The 18,247-nt window shown below is 36.6% G+C and overlaps 2 protein-coding genes across 2 annotated transcripts in view; both read right to left on the bottom strand.

Annotated features, from left to right (window-relative positions):
• LOC136345575 (aldo-keto reductase family 1 member B1-like) overlaps nucleotides 1–18,247 on the bottom strand; it is a 79,441-nt gene that overhangs the window by 36,975 nt on the left and 24,219 nt on the right. The window lies entirely within an intron of this gene.
• Nucleotides 1,916–15,267, bottom strand: LOC136345574 (aldo-keto reductase family 1 member B1-like). Its single transcript, XM_066294056.1, has 7 exons — nucleotides 15,111–15,267; nucleotides 9,634–9,797; nucleotides 9,458–9,578; nucleotides 9,213–9,407; nucleotides 4,342–4,541; nucleotides 2,175–2,330; nucleotides 1,916–2,086 (listed from the first exon to the last, which is right to left on the bottom strand). Exons 1-7 carry the CDS (start codon nucleotides 15,183–15,185, stop codon nucleotides 2,041–2,043), a joined length of 957 nt encoding a protein of 318 aa, XP_066150153.1. The 5' UTR covers nucleotides 15,186–15,267; the 3' UTR covers nucleotides 1,916–2,040.

The raw sequence follows: 18,247 nt of genomic DNA, 5'->3' as shown, positions 1-18,247 counted from the left end.
CTCTATCTATTATATACTAGTGATATCCCAAGTCTTGATCAAGAAACAATAGCAACATTCGCTGATGACACCGCAGTCATTGCTGACGGAAGAGATCACGAAGAGGCTGCTGAAACACTCCAAACTTCTATCAATAAAATTAATATCTGGACTAAAACCTGACGAATCAAGTTGAATGAAAACAAATCTGTACTTGCATGTACTGTACATCTGTACAATGCAGACTTCACCAATAAACAAAAGCAACATCTACCCATCCGGATCAACAATACCCAGATCCCCCATGCTGACTCGGCTAAATATCTGAGAATGATATTAGACGCTAAACTCCGCTGGAAAGTTCATGTCAAAAAGAAACGTGAGGAACTGGGCATCAAACTAAAGAAAATGTACTGGCTCCTTGGAAGAAATTCCAAGTTATCTACATACAACAAACTGTTATTACACAAACAAATACTGGAACCTGTTTGGACCTACGGTATTCAACTCTGGAGTTGTGCCAGCAAGAGCAACACACAAGTGATCCAACGATTTCAGAACAAAGCACTCAGGAACATCGTTGATGCACCTTGGTACTGTTGAAACAGAGACATTCATCAGAATCTTCAAATGGAGACTGTTGACCAAACCATCACCAAAGTTGCCAGTAGCCACGAATAAAGGTTACTTAACCATGTGAATGTCGAGGCCATCCAGCTCTTAGGCCACACAAACATGGTAAAAAAATTCAAGAAAACCAAGCCTTTCGAGTTAGTGAAATAGTGATAGTGAATAGCAGATTATTGTGCGGTATTTGTGCAACATGCTAAGTTTAGTGTAGTAAACTTATTAGATCTTAAGGTAAACGAGTAAGGAGTTTAGTTTTAATCTTCACGTAATATTTTAAGTTATAACACAATTGCTCATTGATCTATTTAAAAGATCAGATTGTAATAGTTTTAAAGGATCTTATAAAGAGTATATTTTAATTTAATAAAATAATTTTAAAAAATTACACATAACCATTTGCGCACTGCAAATAAATTCATATAAAATTTTCCTATAAATTCAAGGATAAACATTTAATATTATGGGATAATTAATAAAAATTATCGAAACTATTGCTCTTTACGATTTTCTGTACACTTCCTCTACTTAACACTGACGATTCAATGTCTTCTTTGCACAATTCAAGTATTTTTTTCGTTATTTTTTGATAAGGCATTTTTTTATTATGTTACGTACTCACAGCCTCACAGAAGAAAAATCTAACTTTTGTGAAAGCACTCAACTTCACTTTACAACAAAACTTCAAGTCACTTTCTAAATCAATTCGGATCTTTAGAATCCGAATGAGACAAGTTTAATAAATCTACATATCGTATTTGTAGCAAATAGGTTTAAGTATATTTTTTAGTACAAAAAAGCATAAAGTATAATTCATAAATTGTTTTAACATGTTTCTACCAAATAAAATAAACAAATTTCAGTTACTGTAGCATCACTTATCTTAACAAAGCCGCTTTTGGAGTTATATTTCTCCCAAGCACCACAAGTATATTCATTTGTCGCTCAGGGGGAAGAGGGGGAGGATGGAGGGGGGAGCGGGGGATCTGGTCTGAATAACTTCTTCAGCTTTCAGATTTCAAAAGAATTTCGAGCATTCGCTTTCCAGAAAATCGCATGTATTGCGCGAAAAAGGCACTGTTGTTTCTTCCATTTCTTTGATTCTCTGCTGCATTCACAATTCAGTTTCGGTGCATACAGCTACAATTGTTGAGATATCGCAAGAATGACAAAAGACCTTAGAAATGGGATCTGATAGAAACATCACACTTGAGGCTGAACGTCTGAGTAGCGCCTACTTTCTGCTAATGAGAAATGAATAAATTGTTGCACGAATAAAATGATAAACTTTGAATAAAATCAATGCAACTCAAAACCAATGGATGTATTAAAAAATATGTTCTTTCATAACAAATAACATAAAGTGAAAATCGTATATTTTATAAATTAAGTAAAACGACATTTTTGATCACATCAATGTGCAGTGCTACTGATTTAGTACTCATCACGGATGAAGGGATGGTCTTTGTGGTCGTAAGCACTAGAAAAAAAGAATAGAATGAAGAATAATTATCCACAAAAAACATTAGTTATGAAAGTTGCTATTACAGAAATTTTATTAAACTTACTCAGTATATGGGCAAATTCTGCCGTTGCAATCGAACGTGTCCAAGTGACTCATATCGTCTGCGGATAGCTCAAAGTCCCATATGTCGAAGTTCTGCTGGATCCTGGATTTGGTGACTGACTTTGGAATAACGATCAATTCCCTCTGGATTCCATATCTAAAGATATCAAAAATATAGTGACACCAAAACAATCGCTTAAGTTTGAGCCTTCAAAAAGGACTAAGTTTCCGTAATTTTTATAATACAGTGAAACCTCTCATAAGCGGACACCGTTGGTTCCACCTTTTTTCTCTGTTTAAAAGGGCGGAAAGAAAAATAAAAAATAATACAGCATAATTTTGATGGTTTTAAAAAATTAAACTAAAATAAATTTTAATTAAACAAAACAGGTTATTTAGAGTTAAAAAATGTCTAAAATATCTTATTGTTTCATCGTTTTTTGTTTTTCCTCGAGTAAAAAACTTTTAAAAAAATCAAATTCCACATTTTTAAGCCTTTAAAATGCCTCAAAATTTTCTTGCGCAAATGGTTTTAAGTCTTCAGTCACTTTCAGGACTTCACTATAAAATCGTGTTGAAGAAATTTCAGTGATTATAACTTTTTCCTCATCACTTTCTTGCACATCTTGCTCACGCTCTACCGAAAGTTTGTAATCAATATCGCATTGTTCTGCTGTAGTATCCGCTTTGTCTAAGTTTGCGTAGTATGATAGTCTCGCAGTGCTACAAGCTTCTGTGCAATTTCTTATGAGATCCATTAAAAGTGAGACAGACGCAGGCAATCTTCGTGTTCACATTCTTCTTCAGAAATAGGCAAAAAATCTTCATTTTTCTTAAATCCAGTTTTAACAAAATAGTTTTTGATAGTAGCTTGGGAAAGATTTGAATTTTGAAGTAGGTAAAGCAGCATCCACTTTAGCTAAAATATATTTTGAAATGAAGTCTGGATGAAGGAATTTAAAATGTTTGATCATGCCTTGGCTTAAAGACTGGCAAAACGCGGTACAATTATTGAGAGTAAAAAATATATTTTTATTCTTACTAAATTTAAGTCCTGAGGATGTAAACCCGCATTTTCCAAAAATAAAATCATTTTTCTATTATGAATCTTCATTCTTCTGTCCATATCTAAAAGCTTAATTATATCAAAGGTTGCCCATGCTTTGGAACTTGACTTCCACATAGCTGGAAAATCTTTGACAGGAACAGTTTTAAACTTTTCTTTTCCTCCAAATCTCTTTTGATGTTTTGTAACTGACACATTTTTCCGATTTAAGTGCCAAAGGGATGGCAACTTTTGAAAAATCTTACTGACCTCTTGGTAGATAACACCTGCCGACTCGCCAGATACTGATTTAAAACTTATATAGTGTCTTCTCCATTTTTCTAGCGTACCATTAGATCCATTGAATTGTTGATGTTTTAACCTACAGGCTAATTCTTCAACTTTAGCTTTTAGCAGTGGTCCTGATAGTAGAACGTTCTGGCTTCATATTCGAGAGAACCAAACCAGACAGTTTTTATCAATTTCTCAATTTTTTAGTTTGTCAAATTTTGCCCTAAACTATGACCAGATTGCCACATTCTGCAAAATTTTTCCTTATCTCACAAAATTTCTGCTGCCAGGAATTTTCCTATTTTAAACCTTAAAATAAACATAAACATTTTTTTTCAACTAGACTTTTGTTATTAACTTGCATCCCTGTTAACTTTCATACAGATAAATTATCCTTTTCAGCAGTATTTAAAAGTTCTATTTTTTCTTTTGAAGTCATAAACCTATTTTTGAGAGGTGCCATAATGCGTTCCGCCTCTTGCTGCGCTACGTAATAAAAACAAGTCGTTTTTACTACGAACCAAATAAAGGGGAATCCCCGACGTTAATTTTTGTGGAAAAAAAACGTAACCAACATAAAATATATTTTATTTTTGGCCGATCTTCAGAATTTTCCGTCCGGTGGTGAGTTGTTTTTCGCCACTGCGAGAAAATCTTAGTGTCCGTGCCCGTCAGGTAGTGGTGTCCACTTACAGAAGACTCTTTTATATAGGAAAAAAGTTTGAACTTTGCGGTTTCGAGGTAATTTTCAGGTTGACGAAGATGACCGCTAGTGAAGAGTGTACGCAAAGACAGGTTTCACAGTATATGTATGTATTCACCCGAGCCTCACCTGATAACGACTTGAGCAGGCGTTTTTCCATACTTCTTGGCAATTTCTTGGATTTTAGGATCTTCAAGCAACTGTGGGTCGTCAGGTTTAGCCCAAGGCCTATCAGGAGATCCCAAGGGACTGTAAGCGGTGATGACGATGCCCTTTTCTTGGCAATGTGCGATGAGTTTCTTCTGGTTAAGATATGGATGGACCTCAATCTGGAAATATAATCGCATATTGAAAGAACGTGCGTTTAACTGCAAATTCGAAAAATAATTGTGTCCACTGAAATAATAAATTAAACGTGTAATTTTATCGAAAAATCTTCTGAATGTCGTTCAGGCAGTCAGCCATCTTTGAAACTCAAAGGATTGTTTCCTACATATTGATATAAAGATTCTTTAAATTACAGACTACCTACATTCTCCTGATATTGAACATGTCTTTTGGATGAGATTTACAACAAAAAAAACAAATAATTTAGAATAAATATTCTCTACGCGACAATGTTCCCTAAATTTTCGTGGGAACTATACTTTATGATAAAATGTTTCTTAGAATCAAAGATAATTTACGTTTCAAAGCAGCGAATATTCTCTAAACTTTGCGGCGATTGTTCTCTCTAAACTACGTCACGGAAATACCCTAAAAATTCTGACAAAAATTCTCTAAATATTCGGCAATTATCAGAGCAGATCTAGGTCTGGCAATTAACGAATATTCTGTGGACATTCTCTAAATCTTACCACATAGATTCTCTGCTGCAATAATTCAATTTTTATTGGCATCTTTTATCGTCAAAATTTGGGGAAATTTCCTTAGTTTATTAAACCGCTGCAACAAATTCTGTTACTTTAGAATATCAAATTTAATGTTAGAGCTATGTACACGTGACCAGCAAAAACAGCTTTTTTTAGTGGTGATAAAATTTTATTGATGGATCGTGAACGCAACGAAAAATAATTGTTTATTTTATAAATAATTTATTATTTTATGAGTTACGATCTGGACACGTTGAGTCAATTCGGCTACCACATCAGCTTAAGAACTAAGAACTACCCATGCTCGTTTGATCCCCTCCTTATGCCCCAAAAATACCATCGTCAGCAAAACCAAGAAATCTGTTGGTCTATGTTATGACTGTAATCAATGAGCACATATAAAATTTGCATCCCTTCCGGCATCTTTCATATTAGCTTAAGATAATTTATGGTTTTCTGAACGTAACATTCGGCTATGGATTTATATGTTTACACCTTTAAAACAATAAGTCTTTATGGGGTGGTCATATAACTATAACTCTTATCGAATTTATGATGGCGCATAAAAGAACTGATAAACATGAGCAATTCACGCTCAAACTTATTTACTTAAAATAGCAGCTCAAAGCAAATCGTTTATGAGTAATTCCAATACCTGATATGGAATTGAGGATAATAGAAAAATTAAAATGGAACAATGCTGTACTAATTCCGAAACAATAACTACATTTTGTCGTAATGGTATAGTCAATATTACTGTGCAAACTCTTTTACCTGAACACGACATTGCCAGGTCTGGTCACGAACGAACATAGAATAAAGAAAATTCATATTACCTAAACACACATTGATCCGATTTTAACAAAATTTTAATAATAAGTTCAAAAACTACCACTTATGAATATACCTCATTGCATTATATGGCACATAGGGTGCGTCCAAAAAGTATAGAACCACCCTTAATTTTTTCCTAAGATTGAAACAAACTTAAAGCCAGCGAATTTACACAAATAATTAATATATTTTAGGTAATTTTATAATTTAATAATTTTATAACGGCAAAATAAAAAATTCTTGTTTAAAAATATAAGAGCACATAAATTTTTGGTCAAAACACTCTCACCGTCGTATGGTTTTCCCTTTGCTTTGTATGACAATAAGTAATCGGTTCTTCAGACTTTTGATTAGCCCTTGAAAAATTTCAAGACAAATGTCATACCAATATTCGGTAATTTTTTCTTTCAGGTTCCCAATGCTAGGAAACTGGCCCCGTCCCCGATCGTAAACTTCGCAAGATAAATATTTGCATAAATTTTCCATCGGGTTTAAATCCGGACTATTCGCGGGCCACTCCACGGCATTGATGTTCTTGTCGGAAAACCATTGTTTTGTTATACGAGCCATGTGAATTGGGACATTATTCTGTTAGAAAAGGTAATTAGACTCTGTCGAAAAGCCGCCAAAAAGTGAAAGGTTGTCTTTGCGGAAAAATGCATAACTGTAGACATTCAGTTTACTCGATAGAAAGGAGATATCGGTGAAAGAAAGTTGAAAGAAAACCCTGTCCATGCCATAATCGACCCTCCACAGTGTTGGTGCTGGAAAAAGAACGATTTTCCTCTCCTTAACTTGCGCCAGTAGTAAGCCCAACCTTCTAGTCCGTCGAAATTGATTTTTTTTCTTATGAAAAAATTACTGAAAGCCATTGGTTGAGCCAAGATATGACTCGTTTTGCAAAAGCCACTCTCGCATTTTTATGGTCTTCAGTGAAGGATGATTTTCTTTGTTTTATGTCTTATAAACCAAAAACCTACAAGGCTTTAACGCATTACAAATTTCGTATACTCTAATCGAAATTCAGACATAATTTCCATTGGTGACTCAGTTTCTCGGACAGCTTTCCTCAATATTGTCCTTTCATCTCGCTTAGACAGTTTCCTCGAATGCCAGATTTTTTTGTCTTTTGGTAATTTTACAATCTTTGTTAATGAAATCGTGAACCAATATTTTGGACCTGGCTGCTTTTACAGAAATTTTTCTTCCTTCAGTTCGTGTAAAATTCTGATTTGTCCCCTTTTCTTAAGAAGATTTCTGAGAAGCATTATGAACTGGCAAAATGGTGAAGTGGAACGTATGGAATTGAAAACGGTACTGAAGCGGAAATATAAGAACCAAATAGGTATGCATACAGAAGACGATTAAAGAGAGATAACAAGTGATCTTATATTATGAGATGAATAAAATGATTAATTTTTTTGTCTCTTTTCTTCTGCGCTCATAAGCAAATTTGAATAAATAAATTGCAATCAGTTTTATTGAATGAAAACATCATGGACTGTTTTGAATATCTGAACATATTGAAAGGCAATTTGATCCTCTCAGTTAGCAAAATGGGTTTAAAACAACAATCGATTTTTCAGTAAGATGATGAGCCTAAACATATCAGTGGAATTATTGGAAGATGGCTATTGCATCTTGTTCATCGCCGACTTAATCCTCCACCCCAATCACCTGACAGACACCCTATTGAGAATATACGTGGTAACTTAGATCGCCGAGTTGGAAAACGCAAAATCTCAAGTAAGAACGACCTGAAGGGAATTCTGCTGGAAAAGTGCAACAAAATACCAACAGAATATTTTAAAAAATGTTCAAAGATGATGACTAATAAGTTAAAAACTGTGTCGGAAAGCAAAAACGGGCCAACAAAACGTCTGTTTTCACTTTTTGTTGATTTTGAAATAATTAAAGTTAGATGTATGTGTAATGTGACCGTGGGGAATTATACGAGAATTAAGATACGACACTCTCATTCAACTTCTCCATGGTACAAGAGCAAGACAACACTAGGTACTAACATCGGTTTCTGAGGACGAATCTGCGTGACTTCTATAGGGAACCTGTCTTTTCAAGGGGTTCCAAGTTACTTATATGCTACTGCTTGCCGTTAAGGGTAGTTTGTAGATTAAGTCTGAACTTAGAATTTTGCCCCGACAAATTACATTAGAATGAACTTACTCTATGTAAGATTCGTGGTTCGAGGGCGGAGAGAAAAAACACAATTCTCAGGACACTTCTTTATTCTCCGTGAACCAAAAATGGAATCTGCATGCAACCCGGTATCCATACACAGAACACATCCCCTCTTCGTGAGAGAACCGATAAGATGGAAGGGCTGTCCACCCTTTTTCCCACGGGTACCAAACCCCTAAACGTCATTCTCATTTACGCTAAAGGAATTTATAAACAACCCTCTCTTTCCACTCTAATCTGGGGAAGAGCTTGGTGCCAAAAGCCTGTACCACTTTCAGATAATGCCAATTAACGGTCTTCACATAAACAAGAAATGCGAAGAGATTCATGACAGCCCTTTTACCATTTTCTCGCGCTCATCTTGGGAGGAATTTAGAGCCAGAACCCCATGATATTTTCAGATAATTAATTAATTGTTTCAACATGGACAAAGAATGCTCACATGTGTATGAACAAGGAAATAATATCTAAATGTAGCAAATAGTTTAATTGTTCCGTGATGTGTCTAAATGTTCAAAGAAATATTCCATGAGAACTAAGATAATACAGGAGGTACATCACATACGTAGGTTTTTATTTCGTTATTCAGGGGTATAAGTTAAAGATGTCTTTATGAGGGTGGACGCGGCTTCTCTCTTCATTTTGAAATCGAATCGAATATCAGCAGAAATCGGAGTTGGAATAGAATAGGAATTTCCCGTCTTCGGGAAAGTCTTAAATACTAAACTCTCTGGCGGTGCACCATGAACGTACTCTAGTTGGGAGTGCCCTCGACACCACGTACTCTAACCGCCGCATTGGATAGTGGTGGTGAAGCTGATAAGAAGTCCTTTGTCGGCGGTAATTGCGTCTGCATCATAAGGACTGACAAAGCTTATCAACGGTAATACCGACGCCGACAAAGTCTTCCGCGAGGAACTCCCATGCCGACAAAGCAACTCGGTGGGAATTTTCACGCACCAGCGAAAGCCTACCATAGGCGTGCCAAAGGGGTACATCATCTCCTTAACAATAACTTCGACTTAACGAAACATAATTAACGAGCGTTTGCATCAAAGAATCTGAGGATTAAGAACGTTGCACCGTATTTCTTACCTGATTAGTCACAGGCTTAATGGTGGAATTCTCCCATAGCCTGTCCACCTGCTTTTTATTAAAGTTTGAGATGCCAATAGACTTAGTAAGACCCTTCTTCACCACCTCTTCCAATGCCTTCCACGTCTCCAGATAGTCTACTTCACTGAACAATGTCTTGCCGTTCGCATCTACTGGGAAAAGAGCGTTTTCTTCCTGTGTAAAAATGATTAAGTAACTAAAGTTAGCAAAAGGTCAAGGTTTACCTTTAGGGCGAAGGGCCAGTGCATCAAGTATAAGTCTAAATATTCAAGCCCTAAATCTGAAAGTGTTTTCCTTAGGGCTGGTTCTACTAAATCAGGTCGGTGCATTGTGTTCCACAATTTACTGCAGAAGAAAGAACTTCGTTATTTCTCTGCGAAAAGGGCAATAGGGTTCTCACCTAGTGATGTAAATATCTTCTCTTTTGATGGTTCCATCGGCAATCTTACTCTTGATAGCTTCTCCAATTTCAGATTCATTTCCGTACACATGGGCGCAGTCGATATGACGATAACCAATGTCGAAGGCATCTTTTACGGCTTGAGTGACTTCACCTGGTTTCGACTAAAAAATTTACATAAACAACTTAAGATTAAGGAAAAACGTGATTAGACAAATGTTTGCATTCGCATTGAGAGAAGATAAGCGCGAGCATGCTGATGACTTGGATAACCATTATCTTGGAAGATTGGTCAAAATTACGTCATTTGAAATATTTGTATAACACGCCATAAATATTGAGTTTTATGTAATAAAATGTTTGTTTTTAATAACAGGAAGGCACGATGTTGAGTATAAATAAACTATAAAGATTTATGGACTGATAAGATCTTGGGAGCACATCCGCATACAAAAAACTAGCGAAGCAGATATTGAATGATAAAAGTCCAAGTAATCCGAAGCAATAGCGAAACTTAATGAAATTGGAAGTGTGAATTCCTGGCAAATGCCTGCAAGGTCACAGTGGACATAAATTACCATCAGGCACTCTGTGGCTTGTTGTCTAATTTTATCACATTCGAACTAAAGTATTCTAGTTTATATAAAATTAAAAACAATTTTTTTCAACAAAATTAATATCAAAATTTAGCAAAAAAATGCTTAAATTGTTAGCATTTTCTCCAGCGACCTCAATAACTGCTTTCTATGTGCTTAATTCCATGGGCAAGCAGTCACGGTCCTTGGAGGCCATCTACGCTTTGACATCGGCGACTGAGTCATTCAAATCCTCGTAAATTTTGTCTCTTTGGCAGTTTTCCAGCAATTGAGTGACATGGTAGTCCCTGGAGAGGTACCATGTCACTCGATCAGAGTAGGTAGGATCCTGGTAGGGGCTTTGGTTGGTGAATAAGGAGGATGTAGGAGCATCGCGTATTAGCGATGGATTCGACGACATGACGGTCAACATGAGGACGTGCATTATCGTGGTGGAAGATGATAATAACCTTGATGACGGTCAAATTGAGTTCGGCCACTGTTGTCGCTCATCATTGTAGTTCCACCAATAACAAATTATCTCCCAATGGATGATTCACTTCGGACCCACCAGATACACCACATGACCTTCTGGTCGTGGACCTCTCTCGGTATTCCATCGGGTGGAAAACTTGGCGAAACGCAAACCTTCTTTCTTTCGGCGTTTTTGAACTACAACTTTGATGAACCCGTGATGAGATTCTTCAGAAACAGAGTTCGCTCATTTCGTTGGAGCAAATCGGTAAAAATACAAACGCGTTCGGCTATGTTGGTGCGGGAAAGCGTGTGCGGGATTTCTCCAGCCAATTTCCAGATTTTTCCGAGCTTCTTGGGAGAACGTACGATCGTGGATTGGTTGATATTGAAGTTTTCAGCCGGTATTCCGTCGGTCAGGCTCTCATCCTCCTCCACGGCCGACGAAAGTGTCTGATGGTCGAAATCCGATGACCGTCCTTTTCTATCTTTATCTACGAGGTTTGCATTGCCCAATCGGAACTTATTGAATCGTTTTTCCACTTGCTTTTGGCTGATTGTTTCTCCATCAAAACATTCGTTGAAGTACACAGAATGGCTGTGCTACGTTCCATCCTTTCTCAAAGTGAGATAGCACAATATGCCGAATATGGAAATCACTTTCAATATGCATTTTCATTACCCAATTAAAGATTATTTTTCAAGAAAAAAGAAGTGCGAAAAAAACTGTTGGAAATTTGGAATCGACACAATATATGGAACGCATATTCCATGTAACAGGGAAATACCCCATAAGTATAAAAAAACAAAAATTTAATGGACAAATAGATAATATGAATCAAAAATTGTATTGCCATAGCAGTTTTCACGTCAGCCCTTCAGGAATGTCGGAAAAAACTGATGATGGTATACTGAGGGAACGAGTTTAATGAGGCCAATGGCAAAAACCTGTCATTACTGAATGTCTCGAATGAGTTGAATGTCCATTTGAGAAGCTTCAATTAGAACTTTAAGAAAAAAAAAAAGAGGACTCATTGAACCCGAAGAGCAGTAAACGTTTCGAATACAAAGTTCATATAACAAAATTTTTTCGTGGTAAAATCAAACGATTTTGAGACTTTTAACAGAACTTGCAATGAAATTTGAGTCTTTCCTCTGGTCTTCTAGGCATTCTCGAGTAAGGCCATAACACGTATCTCTTCAGATTATGGCCAGTTTAACTTCCCATAATGTGAGTGCATTACTAGTTTAGATGTTGCTTAATAAACAAAGGTCTTAATCTTGCTGTTGTTTTTACTGAATAATGCGCAATTTACTCATCTATCAAGAACTAATGTTAATATAAGATTACATCTTAAATACTTTGTGCTGTAATATTGCCTACATACATCTGTAGCTCGTAGATTACAACTTTTACTATCGTCAGGTACCACCCCTTTAGTTTACAATTTTCAGAAAAAAAAAATGTTTTTTGGACACAGTGTACTGATGTGTCACATGTAATCACTATTTATGTCTCCCAAAAATGTATAATTTTCTACATGTTAAAAAACTAAATCCAAAAAACATACGTAGGGATGGGGTCAAATTTAAAACGGGGAAATCCGAGGGTGGGTTTCCGGCCCCTCTCCTGTGGCCCTTACTCGTGTACAAGCTTTCGACAACTCTGGCCCTATGGCAAGTGTGCAGTCCAATTATTTGCACACGACATAACACACAGGAACAAGTGTAAAAATTAAACTTATTCAATTTTTACATTTAGACAGGACCGTCGCATCTTCAGCACCATTCAGGGGGTGATAAGCAAAACAAGGAAAATAGTCTTCCTCGGGGAAACGCCGCTCTTCGAAGTTACAGATCGGTTCTTAAAAGAACAACCGAAGTATCACAACTTATATACATAGATTACAATACTGAACAACCTGGACAACAGTAGTCAACAAGATGCGGAAGCATTATAAACGGACATCTAAAGCTTGGTTTTAAAAACCAGTAAAATGTGGATTTAATCAAAAGAGATTGAGCTTATATTCAAAGTTGAACTATACGCAACAGATATACATGATGTGCACGATGGAAAGGCTGACGAAAGAATTCAATTAAAACCTGCTCAAACTAGCAAGCGGCGATTAATTTTAAATATCCAAATGGTTTTTAACTGAATTTTAAAGCCAGTTGGAAGGGTCACATGGTTCTGAATGCTTTGATTAGCCAGGCGGATTCACCTTTCATGGGAACCTGAGCCAGTATGAGAATAACTCACTGTATGGCGAAAGCGGAGCTCCAGCAATGGAAGGAATTAAGGGTGCAGGAATGCCGGGAGAACCCAGTAAGTTCAAAACGTTGCTGATGGACTTATCGAAAAAAACAGTCGTAGGTGAAATGGGCGTTAAATTATGTAGGAGTGTCCCACCGGGAATTGCCACTGGACATTTTGGGAAAACTATGAAGAGCAAAATTAGAAAATTTAGTGGTTTAGTAAAAGTCTTGGGGTGACCTTATCTAAAATATATTAATTGACGTCACACTTCCGGTTGTACCGGAAGTCGACACTAGCTCGCTCATTTTAAATAGGAAAACCCTATATGTTATTGCATTTTCGGATTCCACGTACAATTTTAATACAAGTTTGTTAGTACGTTGCTTTCCTTAGAATTGAAAGGTTTCAAGATATATGAAATTCAATGTTGAAACTCACAGATGTAGATGTCTGTCGAATTGGACATTTTTAACAAACGGAAGGGTATTCTGTAACTCTTTTTTGCCACAATGCTATAGAAGATCCATATCTTAGTATGCTGCCGAATTTCGCGTGACATTTTCTACAGCGTGTCCGCAGAAATAGAGCCAACTCGGAATTCAAAAAATGATCAAAACTCTAATTTTTTAAATGGAACCTTAATATTATTTTGATATATTTTGAAACCATGTCGAAACAGAATCTATGTTCACATTTAATCACCTAAACTAAAGTTCCATAGTTTTTGGTAATTTTATTTTATAAGCTGGTGCAGGGATGGTTCATCCCTAATTTCAAGCTATAATGCGAATATAATCGACGTATCGATGGAAAATGGAAATACCAGCGGAATGCCATTATTACATGTCCTCCACACTTAAATAAAAAGTTAGTGATATAAAACTAGTTTAATTATAGCATTGTAGCTTAAAATTGGGGGTATCCTATCCCTGCACTATCTCATAAAACTATGCAACTTTACATTATTTAACGTCAACGTAGCTTCTTTTTCGACGTACTTTCATAATATATGAAAATAATAGTACGGTACCATCTTTAAGTTTTGACCATTTTTAGTTTCCAAGTTAGTGCTATTTTTGTAGTCACCCTGTAGAAAATATTACGCAAAGCTCGGTAGCATATCAAAATATGGACCCTCTATAGTATTCTGGCAAAATATTGTTACAAAACACCCTTCCGTTTGTTGACAATTTCAAATTCTGCAGATATCTACGTCTATGACTTTCAACATTCACTTGCATATATCTTGATAACTTTTGATTTTGAGAAAGGCAACGCATCAACAAGCTGGCATTAAAATTAAACGTAGGATCCAACAAAGGAATAGCGAAAGAGTAGGGTTTAAATGGTGCACCCACATATAGGGTGTTCCATTTAAAATGAGCAAGGAAGAATCGACTTCCGGTACAACCGGAACTGCGACGTCGTTGAAAATACCGTAGATAAAGTCGCCTCAAGGCTCTTACCAAACCACTAAATTTTCATGACTTTCCTATTAATCGTTTCCTTAAAACGCCTAACGGCGGGTCCCGGTGGTACACCCGGTATAGACCACACATCTTGAGGATCATGAAATCGCCGCAAATTTCGCCAGGGGGAAATTGACCTTTCAAGAAACCTGAGACAACATCGGGGATATCCCACTGTTTGGGGAACGAGATGCTCAAGAGATGGAGCGGATTTACATTTTAGGAGCACTGTATCTACCTGCGTGCTTAAGAGGTTCCTGATTGAGGAGGGAAAACGTCCTTCCAATGCTTCGCACGATTGAGCAGGTGCAGTCATTTTCCGCCATGATCTCTTGGTTAGTTTTAATAAATTTTGAACGAAAAGTCTTTTGTACGCCAATGTCCGTGGGGCTTATCTTTAATTTTCATTTAACCTCTGAGCAAGGAATATTTTTGAAGAGATAGTTTATGGGAAAAAAACGTCGTTAAAAACTTTAATCCTGCGACAGCTAGAACTTTCGTTAAAATTGAATTTCAGTAATTAATTTGCCGGTATTCGACTCACACGCCGGCATTAACCAGGAAGTAATTAGCAATATTGCATAACGTTTGCCAACCTTGCCCTCGCACATGCCGCACAATCAGAGTCGACCACCAGTGCTACCAATCTAACAACAATAAAAAGTCCTAATTCTAAAAGAAAATTAAGATAATGCCTACCTTCCACGTTCCCAGACCGAAAACAGGAAATTCCTGTCCGTTATTGAACTTGATTTTGGGTACTTTTTCAGCCATATTTTGCAAAATACGATCGACTTAACAAACCACAAAACACACAATGCCGGCACGAAATGCGCTATTCTGGTTTAACCTGGAGATATATAGACGGTGTGTGAATTGGAGGGAGCATTGATCAATGAAGCTGCACAGGGACGGACTTAGGTCGAATTTCGTAGGCGTATAGATTATGCAAGGGTCATCAGTTAAGGCGAAATTTGCGAAGCATGTGAAGCGTGAATTTGCGAGATTTGCTCGATACACAACAGATGCGACAGATGTGAAACAAATTCGGCAAAGGTCCAAAAATAGCTCGATTCACCGGCAAAAAGGATTTTCATAAATAAATCCGGCAGAGCCAAATGTTTTCTTAGGAAACCTCAAATGTGCGAGTGTTTGGTCTTTAACGTTATTTTACTGTACTGTCCTGATAAAGATATTTATTATTATCGCATAAATGAAAATGCAAAATGACATTGTGTATTTGTTCAATACTCGAAATTCCGAAATTACGCCAGAATACTACGAATGAAGTCAATATGATCCTCGCAATTCAGCGAGTTATCTGAATGGTGTCCTATCATCAGGCATCATCACTAATCATAGACACCACTATGACATGACCCTCTTGAATTTACGACGATGATTCTACAGATTTTAAAAATGTTCTGCTCTGAAGGTATATTATTTTAAAGAGCATTTCCGAGGAAACTAAGTCCCCGTTTTTGTTTCATCGTTTCTACGAGAAGCTATCCCCCAGGTTAAGTTGCTAGGAACGCATTACGGGCCTGGCTATCGAAATTTTTATGTTACTAGTAAATCACATATAATTAAGGAGGAACCGACTAATTCTATTTGAACTAATAAAGTACACAATGGAAGAGTTCGGTACGTAGTGCGTCAAATGGAAAATTTTCAAGATGTCTCGATCTTCGGCATGGTGAAGGTGATCATTGAAAATTTTAGCGTAAACAAGTTTTGGGGTGGGTGGTGCGGCATAAAAAAATAGCTCATCCGATTTTTTTGCCAAATTCGAAGCTTTAAAATTTTATATCAGTTATTCGAGTTCAATAATCATTTCGACCCTTTAAGGCTTGGCCCGTTGACTATAATGTAAACAAAAAAAAACGATTTTCGTCCCTTTCTTCATGGAAGTTAATGGAAAAATTTAGATTGTCGTTCTTTATCGTTTTTTAAACCACTACGTGCATGAATAGAGCAGTTGTGTTAAAATATTTCAACGTTGTTGGAAAGTGCCCTTTTTAGCAAACATTTTACTTTTCGATTCATTGCTTTACCTTTAAAATTTTCGAAATCGCAGCGTTTTTACTGGAACTCTGAATTTGACAAAGAATTCAGTTCAAATCAATGCATCGTAAACACAAAAGGCACTATTTTAGCATGTTTATCGAAAAATTTAATTGCGAACAAGGCAAAATCACCAAATCAAATAAACTCAGTAGCGGGTATTACCACCCCTGGTAACTCTTAGAGACTCAAATTTTCCTGGCATGCAAGAAATTAAATTTAGTATGACTAGTATAATGTCTCACTTTTCAATTAGTATATCGCGTATTTCTTTTAGAGTTACTGGAGGTCCATCGCGAGAACGTGCCCTGCGCTTTAATTCATCCCAAAGATGTTCAATTGGATTCATATCTGGACTTTGCGCAGGCCATTGCAATGTGTTAATACCAGCAGTTTCTATGAAATACTGGAGGATTCCTGCTATATGCGGTCCGGCATTATCATTCATTAGGATAAAATTAAAACCAACTAACTCAGCATATAGTTGCACATACTGCTGCAAAATATCTTCAATGTAGATTTGTGTTGTCACTGATTGCCTAAGAAGGAAAATATGAAGCGGTACACATTCATTAATCAAAATTCAATTCAGACCATAACTGAACTTATCTACAAATTTTTGTTCTTTGCATTAATAATCAACGGAGCAGGCTATAAAGCATTAAAAACATTATTAAATTTGAACAACTGGTACAAAAGTTATAAAGCTTCAAAGTTCATCAGAAAAATCGGGTGAACCACTTTTTTGGAACACAGTGTATACGCGCATGAAAAGCTTCATTGAATCAATTAAATATATGAATAAGAAAACATTCAGGTTCATTCAGGTCCAAAATCCTCCTCGCTCCCGAAGTAATGCCTTACTCCGGGGGGAACAACGGTGAAGAGAGGACAGGATGTTTAGTCGATCGGCTTGTCCTGGATTGGGACGTTAAATCGACACAAAGAGGGCAAATAAGATCGCCGAGTGCGAAGCCCCCAATGTCTGCTTGCAGATTCCCTTCAACCTCTATGTACAAAAAAAAAGGTTCAAAATACTCTGTCCTTCAAAGAAATTCACCTCAGAAAAGTTAAACCACAAGGGGAAAGCAGCAACTACAGTTAAATGTGAATAATAAATGCTCAAGTTATGGAAAAAAAGAACGCACAATTTAGAACTAAAAGTGCATATATTCTAGAACAGTTAGGTAGTTCGTGTTAGATCAGCAAATCGTAGTATATAAGTAGTTAGTCTGCAAACATCAAATCATTATTACTCTTGCTGCTTTCATAGAGAACGTTTACATGAAATTTAGATCGTAGTATTTTTTTTAATGCGTTTATCTGAATAACAAACTTAAGTCTTCAACTGTGCGTAAAATTATTACGCAACGATGTTCAACTGGAACGAGCGATAGATTACACATCAAGCAGACGCTATTAGGCGGGCGTTTTGTTGCTTTGGAATTCCGGAATATAAATATAACAAGGAGGTTATCAAAATTATAAAGCATCTCGTAAATTTCTGATGAAATGCTTCATACAGTTGTTATTCTCTCGATGTTATTAAACTTGGCAAGTTATACAATGGACATTGTCCACTACTTGAAAGTAAAATATTTGGTGAACGACATTACTACCATGTGTCTCAGCAGCAAACTTTCGTCTCGCTTGTAACGTGCTTTTTACTACCCTCGTAACGTAATCTACCATTCTTTGTTAGTTGGCAATTGGGTCCTTATTATTCGCGAGGGAAGACATTATGTATCCTGGTAATGTCGGTGATATGCCAA

This window comes from Euwallacea fornicatus, chromosome 20 (genome assembly GCF_040115645.1).
Source record: "Euwallacea fornicatus isolate EFF26 chromosome 20, ASM4011564v1, whole genome shotgun sequence".
Classification (NCBI taxonomy): Eukaryota; Metazoa; Arthropoda; class Insecta; order Coleoptera; family Curculionidae; genus Euwallacea; species Euwallacea fornicatus.
Note: the sequence above shows the minus strand (reverse complement) of the source record. Positions and strands in the feature narration are given on the sequence as shown.

Bases quoted from the DNA above. Each gene is read 5' to 3' on its own strand.
- LOC136345574 (XM_066294056.1), bottom strand. From the start codon at position 15,185: ATGGCTGAAAAAGTACCCAAAATCAAGTTCAATAACGGACAGGAATTT. The intron at 9,579-9,633 runs GTGAGAACCCTA...TTTCTTCTGCAG, and splicing joins GAAGATATTTACATCACTAG to TAAATTGTGGAACACAATGC. The intron at 2,331-4,341 runs GTGAGGCTCGGG...TGATATCTTTAG, and splicing joins CCTGCTCAAGTCGTTATCAG to ATATGGAATCCAGAGGGAAT.